The sequence below is a fragment of the Desmodus rotundus genome, chromosome 11 (assembly GCF_022682495.2).
Source record: "Desmodus rotundus isolate HL8 chromosome 11, HLdesRot8A.1, whole genome shotgun sequence".
Classification (NCBI taxonomy): Eukaryota; Metazoa; Chordata; class Mammalia; order Chiroptera; family Phyllostomidae; genus Desmodus; species Desmodus rotundus.
In genome coordinates, this window is record NC_071397.1 from 14,767,311 (window position 1) to 14,784,609 (window position 17,299).

Here is a 17,299-nt window from a genome sequence, read left to right on the forward strand (position 1 = left end):
TAACACCCTGATAAAGAAAACTTTTCAACATTTTCTTAATATCTCAGGCTTAATATTGTTTGGCATCACAATAGGTTTTAAAAATAGAATTCCAGGGAGACTCTTCCAAGTAATATTCCTTAAAGTAGCATCCTATAATCAAGATTCCTTTTGACCATTGGCATTTTCCCAGTAAATCCTGGCTTAAGGAAAAGAGAAGAAAAGTATACAAATATAAAAATATACTAAAGAGAAAAGTGTGTTTGCAATCAAACATTAACAACAGTGAAGAGGCAAATAAGTGAGTAATTGTGTCCATGAGTGATACTGTGTCCATCTTCATACCTCTTGATGGATTTCCAGCACAGCCGAGGACTCCCTGACGGTGGTTATGGTGTGTAGCCTAGATATAGAAGAAAAATGCAATTTAATATGTATTATATATGTATGTACATATATATACACACACATATATGTACATCATGTCAAAATTGACTACCATGAATATTATATGCACGAGTTGAATTAAAATGATGAAAAGTAATAATTCAATTTAGAATTTTCAAAGTTAAGAAGTCCCTTGGGTAGAGCTTTCCAAACACAAGCCACTTGTTCCTGGCACATTATCTGTGCCTTAGTGATTTTGCTGTCCCCCAGGACAGAATTCACTGCACACCTATCTACCACTCAGCTGGGCCCTGGGATTCATCTACTAAAAGAGCATTCTTTTGCAAGGATAGCACTAAAACTAAGGTGGTCAGGGGAAGTTTGATTACAATAGCAATGTGGAATTTAGGGCTTTGTTCTTTGTTTTTCATTTTTACTAAAGTCCTAGGAATGTAAAATGTTCTCATCCTTCATTATGTACCCCGTGTCTTTTGACCTTTTCTGCCCCATCTAATATTGGCCTAGCATCTGCAGTCTGGTTCACCTGCCACGGGCAATTGGTGACCGTGGGTGTGTGTCTACAGGGGCATCTGAAAGGCCTGTGACTCCACGAGCTGCACTAATGATTTTCTTTCCCAGGCTCTGGTTCACTGGCTTTCAACAATGCCTGCAAATGACAATCATCTGGGGAGTTAAACAGTCAGACAGCTGAAGCTTAGCCCCAATCAAGACCAATTAAAACTGAATCTCTGCAGGTGAAGTCCACACAACAGTAGTTTGTGCCTTTCCCAGGTGGCTCTTACACACAGCAAGGTGGAGAAAAACTATTTACGAAATGCAGAAGACTACATCTGCATACCCTGGGCAGGGGAGGTGAATAACAGCATTTCGAAAATGGCTCTTGGCCCTATTTTTTATTGGCTTCCACCAAAATCTCAAGACACTCAATGCTGGGGGGAGGGGAGGAAATAAGTTAACTTTTAATTAACTGTTACATTTACTCAAAATGTATTTCCACAATCTCATTCATATTCAGCACATTAGCTCTTAGTTGAAATCAAACTGTTTCCCAAGAGGGTCTTCCATTAAAAGCAAATACATTTCAGAGCTCAGAAAAGGAAAGAATACAGATATCAATTAATACAGAGTAATTCGATTTAATTGTTCTGGCAGAACATGCCCCATTCTAAACGGGCTTCATGCCTCTTCATCTCACTCTGCGGGCCTCCACATTGCCCAATTTCTTAGCTCCTTAATCACAACAAAGATAAACAAGATTTTTTTTCTCCTGCGGAATGTTATAAAGAACCCCTCATGGCCAGTTCACACACTTCTGCTGTTGTCTAAAGCAGATCCCTCTAAAATCTGCAGCCTCGTATCTCTTTAGCATTCCTCCCCTGAAGATACTCCAACCTCTACAACCTAAGGGCCCCTCCTTGCTTCAGCATCACTGCCTGCTGTTCCCACTGAAAACTGGAGCCCTGGAGTAAGGGAAACAGCCCTTGACTTCCTCCAGCAAAGCAACGGCCATATTTCACTTAAGTGGCTAATGAGAGCAGGTGAACTGAACTGTCTCTTTCCTGGTGATTTCTCCAAAGCTTTGTAGCCTTAAGTCACTTTCTTCCACATAAATTTCTCTTTTCATTGTTGAGTATTGAATATTTATGTGCTGCTCACACTTGTGCGTGAATGTTCGGAACAGAGAGTCCGTATGAGGCAAAATTACAAGGTAGGTGAAATTTGCTTTCAGCTATTCCTGCCAAATTCCCATCTCCTTCAGAGGAAGAAGTGCCTCATTATTTTCTCTCATAAATGCTCTATTAAAAGTGTTCTCTCTTCCTATATTCATAATGGAGTATTAATAGTCCATAAGGGCCAAGTGTTATTACTTCCAAAATAGATGTATTTTGGTTCAGCATTTGATTTTTTTTCAGTGCAACAGCAAAGTCATTTACCACCAACAATGGTGTGGGGTGGCGGGGGGGGGTAGTAACAGTCGTTACTTAGCCCTTTCCACACATGCATTTGGAGTAATTCTTACAATTTAGGAAGATGAGTATGGCCATCAGGTATCCCAATCCTGGGCTCTAAGTAGTTAACTTGCCCCAGAATATAGAGCTATTGCTCTATATAATCGAATAACAGAATCGATCTTAAACACTGGTCTTCCACCTCCACATTGCGTGTTTCTTCCGCTGCACCAGAGCAACAACGACAGCACCACCTGTTAGTTCTGCTATCTTTTAATTATCTTTTTCATTTGATCCTGTGCCCACATGGTGAGGAAACAAAAGGTCAAAAGAATGGTCATTTAAGCACAATGAAAGAACAAGATGAAAATCCACATTTTCTCACAGCTAGTTCTGCCCTTTCCCCCCTCTGTTTTCTACTTAATTAAGGAAAATAGTTTTGAAAAATAACTAGGCTTCAAATGATTAAGGAAAAAGTGGGCTCAGAGAATCCGGGGACTCCTCAACAGCCCTCACCTCAGACCATGAATTCAGGTACCTGGTCCACGTTCTACTGCTAGCCTGGCCCTGAGTGGACACAGAAGAACACCCCTAGTCCTCAGCTCTTTACCTACTCTGGGTCTTCAGGAAAAATAGTGCTGGATCCCCAGATTCACTTGTCCATTGTGTAGTAGATACAGCAAAGATGAATAGGAACGAGTTTTGAAACCCAATAGACCTGAATTTAAATACCTGCTCTGCTATTTTCTGGCAGCTCACTTAACCTCAACTGTCCTTGAATCTCAGTTTCTTTATCTGACAAAGGTAAGAGCAAGAATGACATGGAGCTCTTGTAAAAAATAAAATAAAGAACCTGGCAGACAGTAAAAATGTCACCTCCCTTCTTTCCTACATTTGCTTGCCCAAATCTTATACTCTTAGCTAATAGTAGAAATGTCCCAAACAAGGGAATCTTTTCTGTTGTGAAAACTTCATTTTGGATCAGTGCCATGTGGAATAGTAGTCTTGAAGTTACATGGGTTTGGTCTCAGATAATGGTTGTTCAAAGGAACATAACTTCCTGTCTTAGTTGCTCTGCAATCCAAAACAGAATCATGAAAAGCAGTACAAATTGGCAGTTACAGAATGGTCACAGAGGTGTAGATTAGAGCATAGGGATACAGTGAATAATATCCTGGTAACTATGTATTATCAGGTGCATGCTGGCAGTACCGGGGGACTCCTAACCACTAAGCTGTGCATCTGAAACTAACACGGAATACTACTGAACGTAAACTGTAATTGAAAGATGAGTAAAAATGTTTTAAAAAACAGAATTACATTTCTCACTCTCTAGTCCTGCCATCATCCCCTACATATCTCATGACCTGATTTCAGCAAAGGGAAATAAATCCCTCCTTACGCTAAGTGATAAGCACCAACCCTAAGAAGACAGCATCTCACAGGGGCTTGAACCCTATGGGATTCTGAAACAAGAGAGTATCACTAATTTCTGGCTTCTGAAGTTTTACCTGAAGTCTTCCAAAGATTTCTTCTTGGTCGCTCTCAAACCGCCACTTTGGCAACAGGCAAATTTGTAATCAATGACCTGGTAGATGATGGGATTGTACATCGCTGCCGATTTTGCAAGTAGGGTTGGCACCACAGACAGTTGTATGGGGATGGAGTCTGGCCTTCCAAAAGCGGACCACACGGAGACCACTGCATAGGGAATCCAGGCAATCAGGAAGCCAGCACAGATTAACATGGCCACCTGGTGAGAGAAAGCAACAGAACAAAATCAAGACACCTGGTGGGAATGATGGACGTGGGGGAAAGGCAGGTAGCCTATTTATACCCAACAAAGTCTATTGTCTTTCTATTTCTCTTGTCTGTAGGAATCATTTCATATGAAATTCTGATATGTTAGGCCAGAAGAAGTCATGGTAATTCTTTTTCCCGCTTACCACATCTCATCTATTCTCTGCTCCAGAATGTGAACACACCCAAAGGCCCAAAGTTTACCCCTGTAAACACCATCGGATTATGCCTACAATGGGCAGGAAATCATGCTAAAAAGGCATCAGCGATCCTGCAGCTTCCAGACTTCTCAGCCTGCCTTCACTTAAAAATTAGAGGGAAAATACGCTCACCTTGATGAAATTTTAAGTTGCCCAGATTAGCCTCAGGAGACTTAGAAACTCTACCCTTGTTTGAAATACTAATATGAATCTTCTTCAGAGATTTCTATTAAATATTATTTCGTTTGGCTCCCATTTTTACGTTTGAGGGTTAGTTTGTGGAAATTCACTAGCTACAGAGGAAAAGAGAGTCCATTGAGCGTTAACCAAAGCGACACAGTTGCATAGAACAAGACTTTTCCAGAAAACACTTTTCTCTCTTATAAAATGTTATTAGTTGTAGTGGCCTCTTAATTTTCAGACCAAAGGATAATTAGAAATAGGGCTTAAAACATCCTTACTAGTTTCTTATCATCTGCAATTCAGTCCCCTTAGTCATATACTCTTAATTAGTGCCCTGTAACTGTCTCCCTGACCCTACACATCATCTCACTTGAATTCAGCAAACGCTTTTTTGGAAAGCGCTTTGTGCAAGGACACTAGCCGGTGCTGTGAGAGGTACCAGTACAGCTTGTGCCTTAATTGTATCCCTCTAAAACACAAATAACTACAGTACCAGGCTGAATGGGATTTAAGTGCCAGGAGGACAACATTACATGCTGTGGGACACATTGAGTTTAATAAGGGATGTAGCATACAGCATGCATATTGGCGAGTGGAAATAAAGGAATAGTAGTGAGTCCAGCATGAGCAAAGATGTAGACAGACATGTGTGAGGTTTGTATAGGAACTTGTGAGCAATGCGCTGTGGTGTATGGGAAAGCAACAAAGGAAGATAAAACTGGGGAAAAAAAGCATCCATGTATTCAGGGTTTTATAACTGAGCTTGCACTTAATTCCCTATGTTTTCAGGCACTAGTAAGTTTAAGCAGGAGGTGTAATAAGAACCATCTTAGGAAGATTAGCCTGTAAAATGAAGTGGAGAAGGTGGAAACCAGGAGGTAGAAAGGTCACTGTTTATCCATCCAATTGATAGGTATTATGGAGCATCTCCTCTATGATTTGTGTTGAGGATAAAGAACAATGAATGAAACAGATACAGTCTCTGCCCACACAGATTTTTTACTTGTAGCAGGTTTGTTTAGGCAACAGTCTACACAGGAATTGAGGGGTCTCAGTCGGGGTACTGACACTGGCAAAGGAAGTCCAGGCTTTCATTTTAATTTTCAGCTTGAGCTCTTTCAGACCCTCGCTGAGAGAAAGCATGCTAACTTTAGTAATTGTTATCTACAAGAATATTTCTCTGTAAGGTAAGCCCTGTAAGTCCCCACCTAACACCATCAGTAGGTTCTGCAACTTTAAGTGAAACAACTTATAACAAAACAATTTTACTACAGGGTAATTAATATAAGTAAGTTATATTCCTCTGGCACCTAATCAACATGATAACAAAATGACATTGAACAAAAAGGATTATTCAAGGACTTGCTACAATGATACCACATTCAAATGAGTCCTGTGTAGGGGATACCTGGTTTTCTTGTTTGGGGTTATGTTCCTCCTCTCAATATACCCCATACCTTAGCATGGCCAGCCCCTCTTCCTACCCCAGGCTGTTTTCTTGACTTGGCATCACAGGCATCATGTTGACCCTGGATGACCCAAGGACCACATGCCCCTGGCTACAGTAGTAGGAATGGGGATGGGCATGTGATTAGAAAAAGCATCATCAGACCCACCTTGGAAGCTCTAGGAAAAATGTGCCTTCCTTTTACCTTCGAGTTCCCTAAAACCCTGAGAAGGTGTAAGAATAGACCTCTCTGCTCTATCTGAGCCCAGGCCAGGCAACACTTCTTCTTTCCTCCTTCCCCCTTATTTAAGAAGTAAAGTAGTTCCCAACATCAAGGTCACGACAAACTGGTGTAAAGAATCAGTGATGAGCAATGAGACACAAAATGTTTTATTAATAAAGTTAAAGCAGCAATGTTTGTGCATTCTTTTTTTTTGTTTTAGAAATCCAGTTGGATAAGTTTTTCCTACAGCAAACTCATTTGTGTGCATGTGCATTTCAATATGCTTTTGTGGGAGCAGAATATTGGGCACAGGGAATGGTCCATACCCTTCAGTCTATCTGACCTGTGAACAGCTTGTCAGTAGTGTGTGTGTGCACCCTGGGAACCCCTCATGTGTGGGATGTGTTAAGAAGGATGCCTGAGAAATTACCCTTATGTCAGGGCTGTCAAACTCATTTTCAGGGGCCACGTCAGCCCCTCAGTTGCCTTCAAAGGGCCGAATGTAATTTTAGGACTGTATAAATGTAACTACCCTTAACAGTTAAATGAGAGCTCGGCGCTGCCACCGGGTAGAAAAAGGTACCAGGCCGGATAAAACAAGGTGGAGGGCTGGATCCAGCCCGGGGCCTTGTGTTTGCCACCTGTGCCTTACGTCTCAGGTTCTAAAATTCCATCCAAAAAGTTGGCAGCTAATCTCTAAAATTTAACTGCAGCAGGAAAAAAAATACCCTCAATAATATTTATTTCACTTGAGTTTTCAAGTAGAAAAATCTAATCCCAAGGAGATGAATCAAATGATCCCAAATCTCCTGCACATCCTGAAGCTCAGCCTCAGGTCCTGCTGCTTGCTTTAAGGCCTGAGCCCAAATTCTCACCTGTGCTTCACAGTCATACATGAGGCACACGGCCCATGGGCAGGTCTCCCACTTGCTTGGTTTTCCATTTTTCTGCAGAAGCTCACCCAGGGGAGGCTGCATTTGGTTTGGTCTGCGTGAATTTTGTTGGTAAATTGAATGGAGGCCTCCAGGCTTACACTAAGGGGATTTTTTTCTCAATCCCCAAATAAACAATAACTATATAAATAAAGGTAGCTTTAGCAGGTGTCTTGGAACTTAACATAGCTCCATCATTTGTCCTTCAGTAAGTCATATGATGACTTCACAGTATCTTAAAAGCTGTTTCCTGTGTTGCTGCCAAAGTCACTGACAAAAAAGAAATAGGTTAGCACTTAGTGCACAATATTTTTCACATTTTACATGTTCTCTAGTGTTATGGGAGTGTGTAATGGGCATTAGAAAGGACTTAAAATATTGACACTATGTTTTCCCTTTTAAAAAGACATAGGAGAATTAGATACACTGTAGTTTTAAACACAGCAAGTAAATCAGTGTGGTTTTCTTTATTTCAATTAGTGTATCCTTCCCTTTTGACTGGATCTTTTCTATGCTGTTGAGGTCCTTATTAAGTCCCTTAAGCATCTTATATCCAGTGTTTTGAACTCTGCATCTGATAGATTGCTTACCTCCATTTTGTTTAGTTCTTTTTCTGAAATTTTGATGTGTCCTTTCATTTGGGCCATGTTTCTTTTTCTCCTTATTTTGCATCCTTGCTGTGTTCATTTCTATGTATTAGATAGAGCAGTTATGACTCCTTGTCTTGGTAGCGTGGCCTAAACTAGTAGGCGTCCTATAGGGTCCAGTGGCACAGCCTTCCCTTTCACCCAAGCTGGGTACTCCAGGTATGCCCCTTGTGTGGGCTGAGTATACCCTCCTCTTGAAGTTGAACCTTGGTTGTTGTTGGCAGATATATGGGAGGGATTTACCCAGGCCAGTCAGCTGCAAGGACTGGCTGTGACCACTGACCACAAACCTCTGCCTTCCATGGAGGATCAGCTGTAGATTAGCTGTGCAGTGGCTGGGTGGTGCTACTCCAATGTGGTCTGTAGCTCTCCACTGGGTGCACAGGCCCTGGGGTTTCCTGGACGATGCTGGCCAAGGTCATCCACAACCTGTGTTTTGCCTAGGGCCACCCTGCCTGACATGGCTATAAAGCCATGTGAGATGGCAGCTACTTGTGCTGGGCTTGGACATTCCCAGGCTAAGCCAAGCTATGAGTCTAGGCTGGCTGTTGCTAGTGCCAGGCCTGGAGCGATTTAGCAAGAGGTACGGGGGCTGGGGCTCATTGAGGTCAGCTGTTCCTATTTGAAAGGATTCAGGAAGTTGTGAAGTATGAGCCAAGACCAGTCATTCATATGGAAAAGCCACTATTAACACCTGCAAGTTGGGCGAGATGGAGCCTCAGGGGATCTCCAGGGCAGGACAGACAGTGTTAGTCAGGTTGATGGAGACCACAGAGCCACAGAACTGGCAGATATGGTACCAGCCTGCCAGTTCTGTGGCTCTGTGGGGTGAGGGTTCAGAAAAGAAACAATGGCTTCTGCCTGACTTTCTGTCTCCGAGAAAGCTGTTCCTCAACTCCTGCCTTGATGTCTGGTACTCCGTTTCCTCCCTGTTTGCCACTATCCCGGTGCTGGAGCTCAGAGGGAATGAGTGAGTAGGTGACTCCACGTGTGGGTTCTTTAAGAGGCTCCATTAAGTTTCCTCTACCAACTCGATCCCTACTGGTTTTTGCAGCCAGAAGTTGTGGGGACTTATCTTCCTGGCACTGGAACCCTGGGCTGAGGGGGCCTGGTGTGGAGCTGGGACTCCTCACTCCCTCCCAAATTTTTATCCACAACACTTGGATGTGGGCTCAGCCTGTTCCAAGTCTCTGCCCCTCCTACCAGTCTGTATGGATGTGGTTCCTTTAATTCTGTAGTTCTCAGACTTCCATTCAACTTGATTTCTGGCAGATCGGAGTGATGTCTGTTCTATTATTTAGTTGTAATTTTGATGTGTTTGTGTGAGGATGTGAGCCGTTACCTATGCTGCCATTTTGACCAGAAGTCCAAAGCTAAATACTTTAAACTGAGTAACTACAAAGAACGTTTAAAGTAGAAAGAGTGATAGAATCCTAGATTTAAAATGTACTGAAGAATATTATGTATGCTTTTGAAGTAAATACAAAGTTAAACTGAGATACATTCATTTTAACCTTCTCCTGTTAAAATTATAATCCACAAAATATTAAACATTAAATATTAAAACTATTTTAAGATATATTCTACAAAAATTTCCAAAACTTTCATGCTGCATTCAGTTCTCCAAGAAATTTCTACTCAATTTGGAACATATTTGATCATTTCCTCAGTCGGTTCTTGACCTTCCTCATTTCTGATTATGTCCTCATTTTTGTTTTCCAGAATTTCTCTCCTAGATATCCTTCAACCAGTCCTAACACACTCACCTGTGCCTGTCTATTCCTCAAAGTTTTTAATTACTTCACTTCTATCACTGCCTTTTGGTTGACTGGAAAAGCAGTAAAACTAAATTCTTAAATTAGGCAGTTTTGTGGGAGGAAATTCATAGAATACTTGTTTAGCATCTATATACAAAAGAGTCACACATCTGCAACCCGGTGCATTTCAGATACATCTTGCTGCAGATGACTGGGGATATTCCCATGCTGAAGCTACAGTCCAGGCTGTATCAAGTGTGACGTAACAGTGTCCATATTGATCAAGTCCAGTAAATTAACCAGATAAAGCAATAATAGAGCAATAGGACTGAAAGTAAATTCTCCAAGTTATATAAGGCTCTGCTTTGGGACCCAATACACCTGAACCATTCCAGCAATAAGATTTCCAAGAAGAGAGGTCCTGTCTTCTCTGTGTTCTTGGGCAGTGCAGAATTGAGGGACAGTCACTGATAGGGAGGTACTCTGGGGTTTGGATTCCAATCATGGCTCAGCTCCACCAACCAGTGTGAGTGAGACAGAACCCTGACTCTCTAAGAACCACCATTTCAGTTCCTCCCAGCAGGCCCTTTGCCCAGATATGAGTGAGACTCAGGCAACACTTGAAGCCACATGCCACCTGGAATAGTGAAATAGATGGGAGAGCACATGGAATTGACGTGCAAGTGTAGGCTTAACAGGAGGCCCAAAGAGATGGGTTAAGTTCCCCACCAACAGCAAGCTTGAGTCGCATTGCAGAAGCAGCTAGACTCCAGATGAGCAACATCCTGCAGTGTCTGGGACGAGACAAGGTCCCAGGAAGAGAGATCACCACATCTCTGCATTGAGAGAACGGGGAGGGGTCCCTTCCTGCTTCGGGAAAGCGTGACATCGACAGGCCCATAGGCATAATAAGATTTGGTTTTCTGTCTTGGGTCTAGCTAGAAAGTTTACAGATTTCCTCCCAACCAGAGGGAAAAGTGATATTAAAAGATAGTAATGCAATAGCAAACGCCAGTTATAAGACTACTACCTTCCACATGGCAGGCAGCCTGTTACTGAGTGATACAACCAATGGCCTGGAGGAAAGCAGAGAACTTGACCTTTGTGACCTCTCCCCCTTGGCCCCCAGTCCTCTCACCTATATAAGAGCAAGGGTGGTGATGTTAACCTTTCACACCACCTTTAAGAACGTAAGTAATTTACCGACTCTAAGAAAATCTAGTTTGAGTTTCTTCCTTCTTTCTATATGACCAGCAGAATGATGGCTAGAGCCACCTGCCCCAGACCCTCCTTCATACACGTATATAGAAAAACTTGTGAGTTTTGGTGTGTCTGCCATATGTTAACCATGGCTGTGATCCAAGCAGAAAATATTAATTCAAACTTTTAAAAAAAGAAGCAGAAGAAAAATTCTGCACTTCCAAGTTGGAATTTTCTCAAATCTTAAAATACCACTACTCTATAAACAAGCAAAAGCTATGTTTGAAAGGAGAGGATGTAAATCAGGTCACGTCGTTCCATGCATTTGTGTTTTAGAGTTTTGGTCTAAAACTGAACACGATATTCCCCAACTAGGCTGCGGCTGGCATAAAGAATAGAACATATAAGTTTTTAAGTATCTGCTTCAACAAAACAAGGGAGAGTCCACTATTCATCACTGATGAACCAAGGCCCTTGAGATGGGGTCGCTGCTACTTAGTGGGGGCACCTACTCAGGTCAGGTGGAGAGGCCAGTGGGTTTAGAAATCAGAACTGTTACCTTTACACAGTCTAACCAATGCAGCCATTTTCACAGAACCTCAGAGTTTTAGGAAGCAATTTAGTTACCATTTAATTCTCCTTCCACACCTCCTTTCACAGAGAGAAAACTGAAGCCCAGAGAGGTGAATGGAATGTTGGAAACGTAATAACTGGCCTTTCTGTATCTTTTAAATAAGGAGGCAATCTTTGCTCCCTGCACTCCTCAGCAAGACACAAAATGCTAGAAATTCCTCAACACAAAAATTCCAGACACAAAAAGGGGTTAAACCACTGTCAGCCAAAGTAAATAGTAAATGTCACCTATGTGTGAAGCTTCTCAGTGGGCTAGTGGCAAAAATAGCCACAAAGTAAACACAACAATACAGTGGTTAATCCCATGGGCCTTATTACTAGTGGTAAAACCAGACATTGAGGAAATAATCAGAAGTAGGGAATTGTAAGTTCATTATATATCGTGACAAGTATGCAATTGTAAATGAATTATACATTGTGATAAGTTCTAAGAAGAAAATGTAAAGGCAACGTTAAAACAATGTAATAAAGAGACTTGGATTCAATTCTGGAATGCTTCTCTGGGAAGTGGCATTTAAGCTAAGAAGAAATAGAGAAAAGAAATTCATTAATCAGGTTAAAAATAAAGCAATACAGTTCAGCTTTCTCACAAACTAGCCTTAGACTTCACAGGGGGGTCCCTCCTGAATCTGAATCCTCAGTGGTAGATAACACTCTGTGAGCAATAAAGGAGAGGAGTAGCTTGAGGGAAGCGGACGTTCATGTTTGAGTTTTAAGAAGATCACGATCACAGTGAGAAAATGAGGCAAAGCAAAGCGCTTCCTCAGGTATAAAAGGGAAGGAGGCTCTTGAGCCAGGGGTCAAGGGACCGCTTAACACTCATCAAGGTAATTAGGCTTAGTTTATTCAATTATGTATTCATTACAGCAATCTTGATTAACCATCTAGCAGGCATAAGGCAATGGGGGGCAGCAGCAAACAGTGTCTACTGTCTCGCAAAAAAGAGCAACAAACAGGAGATGCAGGGAAGTACACATGCCAAGTGCCCAGACGGCCTGGGGAGGGACTTCCACTAGATGGGCGGAGTCAGGAAGGCTTTGGAGGAAACAGGAAAATTAAAGAAAGCCAGCTACCCCCAGGATCTGGGTACTAACTATAGGCCTGGAACATTATAGACAATCTATGTCTGTCAAATGAATACATATGAAGTACTAATAGAATTAGCATAATAATATTTGCAAAAATTACTCTTCTGGTACTTCCCTCCTGTGACTCCACCATCCCCCCTTATTAAAGCAGTGAGAGTGTTCATTGCCTTGTAATAAAGCTTTTTACGAGCCGAAATACCCAGAGAAGTAAAACATTCATTTCTCAGCTTCTGAGTTTCAAAACAGAAATTGGAAACTTACAAGAGAGAAGATGGTTGAAAGAAAAGAATTTTGAGTGGAATTAAAATGACTTTTGCATATCCACAGCCAGAGGCTTGAAGGACTTAGGGCATTAAACTATTACAGGAACAATTCAAGGGATGCATGTGGATATAGGACCCAGTTCTCCCACTGCAGTGTGGGTAAAGAGCTCGCAGCCCCATGGTGAGGGATGGGGTGGCATTGGAGGAGCTGGTAACTGACCTCCAGATGCTCTTCTGAAATCTGCTCCACTGAGCTGAGCATGGGGCCCAGGGGTGGGGTTGGGGGAGCAATAGGTCCCCAATGCTTTGCGGATAGGAGAACAGAAAACTTATGTCTCACTTTCCAGGGTCTTAACCAAACTCCCAGCAGCTATCAGAGGGTTTGCAGTGGAGGGATGGGGAAGTAGCTGGAATTGCTAATGAATATAAAGAGGCTTTACAGTTGAGGCAAGAAGTATGCAAGGTGACCAGACTACTGATGACTGAAACCAGAGGGAACCTTAACCCTCCCAGCAGCACTAGGGTCAATAAATAACAGCCAGACCAGGGGACCCCACCCACTGGCACCATGGAATTATAGACATTCCTAAAACATAGTTATAAGAAGAGAAGGAAAACCTTTGACTCAAATGAATCTTCTCCAGATTGTTTAAAATTATTTGTTTTACAAGGCAAAATGCAGGCATAAATATGAAATTATACTGAATTATAGAAATCTTTTTTTTTTCTTTTGGTTTCTTTAGGGGATTTTTAGGGGGGGAGCACACCTCTGCAATTTCTGTAGTCTGTGAAATTCCAGCCTGCTACAAAAGTCTAGCAAAATCACTTTTTTAAATAAATTAGAAGGAAGCTACAATGTGGAGAAAGTGTTATAAATAAAACATCAATTTTTTAAGTTGGCGAGGCCAGACTGGCAAAATACAGGCCCAGGTAATAACCCCCCTAGAAATAATTAGAGTACACAGAAAAGGTAAATGATTTTGATCCCAGAATCCTGGGAGGTGGCCTTTAAGTAATAAGCTTTTAGACCAGGCTGTTCTGAAGATCAGAAGCACGAAAGAAACAGGCAAATTGCCAGTCCTGAGAGGTGGCTAAATGAAAGGAAATGACTATGAAATGGCCCAGCATGAGGCTGTTTCTGCTTATTTTTGTTCAGTAAAGAAAATCAAGGTCAAAATTAAAGAGTAACTTAAAATAGCTTTAATTTAGTATAGAACATGCCATAATACAAAGTTGTGTTTATTTTTCAATGTAGGTTTAATTTTGACTTAAATTTTTTCCACCAAATGTTAATAATTAGAAGCATTTATATTTAGCTCCTTTTCATAGAGATTTTATGTGTGTAAATGAAATATAGAAATAATATATAATATAATATAGACATATATTATATAGTGTCATTTAGTATTTATTTTAGAAGGTACACATAAAATAAAACCATACATACATATGTGCCTACTCTTTCCATTTAACATTTCTTTAGTTAATCTTGTCTGGGTCAGCCTGGCTGTTTAATCTATACAGTTCAGGACAAGGAGTATGATAATAAATCAAATTAAATGATGTGTGCTGAGCTTCACCTCATATGGATAATGAGCTTCAGAAGCACTGACTAAACAAGTTGCTCACCCTCAAGAATATACAAAGAAACAAGATTCTAGTGTATTAACAAAAGCTAGCTGTGAGTGGGTCAAGTCAAGCAATGTAACAAACAGGAGAGAAAATAATGAGTAACAGACTCCGAGAAACTAGAGAAGGGCCTCATGGGTATGAGGACCCAGATTCACTAGGCAAGACCATCAAAATGTCTCAAGGCCAATAACACTGGGGGATGGCAAGAAGGGAGAGAAAGTCATATGACATCTCAGCAACTTTACTAGTATACCAACCTACAGGGCTGCAAGGTCAACTGAAAGCCACATACTGTTGGGAACCACCCTGCCTGGTTTCAGAAGCTGTAAACCCCCCATGGTTAAGGCTGAGTCAGAGAGCTTGGGACCATAAGCCATTAAGGAGACAAAGCTTATCTCCCTGGCAGGGGCACCACCTCTGCCCACTTTACTTTACCCTGCTTGGCCCTGAGCCTAACCAGTTAGCCAATGACAGGTAAGATTCCTCAAGGGAGGGATGACCTAAGACAGGCATGGTCACAAAGAGGCCCACAGGGAAGGACTTGGGGGGCTATAGAAAAAGAGGGTGATGGACCCTCACCCCTCAGCTTTGACTTAGCCTGAGTCCTCATTCTGTCTGCAAGAAGTCTCCTAATCTCTTGGCTGCCTTACTTCCCCTGCCTGATTTAAGCCTAAAACAATGACAGAGGGTGGTGCAGTCCTGTGCTGGAAAGGGCGGATTCCCTGGGGCAATCAGACCTAAGAAAGAATACATAAAATCCTGTGAAACCTGCTTTGCTAACACCCTCAATTTAAATGATAAGGGTCCAAGCCTGAAATGCGTTTGTTTCCAAAAGTCTTATAGCCCTTTAGCTAACTGACCCTGACTCAGAATAAGCCCTCAAAGTTCTTTGTTTATTATCTATTGTTTGATGCTTACTGCCTAACAATGATTGATGAGCTTTACCTGTATTCCTGTGCAAATTGAACCCAATAAAAGCCCATTGAGGAAAAGGCTCCTGGCCCTTCTCCTTTGAGAGATCGGCCACCTTTCCATCCCAAGCAGATCCTGTCTTGGTAGACTTATTCTCATCCATGGAAGCTAGGGTGGGGGGTCACTGCGGGCGGAACTCCCCCACAACATACCAGTGTGAGAGACATCATGTGGCTTCTCTGGGCACATTTCCATTAAATATTGAAAAGGAAAATTATCACTGTTTCATTCACCCAGTTCCTAGAACACTGCTTGGTATACAATAGAATTTGGGTTTTTTAAAAAAGATTTTATTTATTTTGTTTTTAGACAGAGGCAAAGAGAAGGTGAAAGAGAGGAAGAAAAACATCAGTGTGTGGTTGCTTATCACACACCCCTCACTGGGGACCTGGCCCACAACCCAGGCATGTGCCCTGACTGGGAATTGAACCGGTGACCCTGTGGTTCGCAGGCCAGTGCTCAATCTACTGAGGCACACCAGCCAGGGCAGAATTTGGATTAAATGTAACCCACATTTAACTTGGACTAATTCATTTGGATTAAATTTATTTAAAAAAACACACAAGAGCTAAAAGAAGAGCTGAAAACAAATAACTTATTATCCTACAGATAATATATCCTTGTGCATATATTTTCCTACTTTATAGCCCATTATAAGATCGAAGTAGATTATGATTCTTGAATCTGTATTTTTGTCCATGAAGAATGCTCTATATTTAGGTTATCAGTATAGACTTGGAGGATGAAAACTTCCTTCAACTTCCTCCTACTCAGCATGTGGAGTTTAGGGAGTAAAAGTCAGCAAGTACAACCTGATGGCTGCCAGAAGGGAGTAAAGTACATACAAAAGGTGAAGGCAAAGAAAAGGTACAAACCTCCATTTATAAATAATAATAATAATAATAATAATAACAAAAACAACAACAACAACCCTTGGCTGGTGTGACTCAGTTGGCTGGAGCATCGTCCCATAGACCAAAACATCGCAGGTTTGTTTATTTCTCAGTCAGGGTTCATACCCAGAGTTTATCAGTTTGATCCCCGGTCAGGGCACAAACAAGAAGCAACCAATTGATGTTTCTCTCTCTCTCTCTTCCCCCCTCTTCTCCTCTCTCTAAAATCAATAAGCATGTCCTCGGGTAAGGGTGATAATTAATAATAATAATAATAATAATAATGTCATGGGGATGTAATGTACAGCAAGGGGAAATAGTCAATATTATCATAATAACTTTGTATGGTGACAGACAGTTACTAAACTTACGATGATCTCATGAGGAATATAAATGTTGAATTGCTATGTTGTACAACTGAAACTAATATAATATTGTATATCAACTATACTTTAATTTAAAAAAAGAATCTCTAGCTCACACTGTGCAACCAAGAGACGTTAGCACAACTTCAAAAAGCCAGCAATTTGGAGAGAGGACTGTTACAAAGACAGGGGTCCTGACTTGTTAGGACGCCATCTCTGGTCAAGAAAGAACTGCTAAATGAACTATAAATCCCTGAGACCTTTGGTCCTTAAAGTAGGTCCTGATGACACCTGAAGGGGGGATATTGATCAGCATGATTGACTGTGATACCAGAGGGAATTACTAGAACTTCCATCTAATTTTAACTTTAAAAACATGAAAAGTCCGGTGAGCTAATATTAACCACATAGTTTGCCATTACCTGTATGTCATTTATGTTGATGGTCTGAGCTGAAAGGTATTTGCAACGTAAGGGTGAGACAAGATGAAAGTGTGTAAAGACCACTGCCTTAGATTTTACCAGAATTCCTAGAAATTATGAGAGAAGGGATGGATTGGGGTTCATGTAACATATCCCATGCACAGGAAGACAGGACAACACACTTTATCTCACTAAATCTCCACCACAACCCAGTGAGGTGGATGTTACTCTTTCTGTTACACAAGCGAAGAAATACAGACTTAAAGGTATCTAGCTCTGGGTCACAAACCTGGCAAGTGTCAGGGA

At 41.5% G+C, this 17,299-nt stretch overlaps 1 protein-coding gene across 1 annotated transcript in view; it reads right to left on the bottom strand.

Moving 5' to 3' along the window:
• Nucleotides 1-318: 318 nt before the first annotated feature.
• Nucleotides 319-17,299, bottom strand: part of OPN5 (opsin 5) — a 29,247-nt gene continuing 12,266 nt past the window's right edge. Inside the window, exons 5-6 of the mRNA XM_024557648.2 lie at nucleotides 3,848-4,089; nucleotides 319-382 (exon numbers count right to left, since the gene is read on the bottom strand). Coding sequence (XP_024413416.1) covers nucleotides 319-382; nucleotides 3,848-4,089 — 306 coding nt within the window. The remainder of the gene's footprint in view (nucleotides 383-3,847; nucleotides 4,090-17,299) is intronic.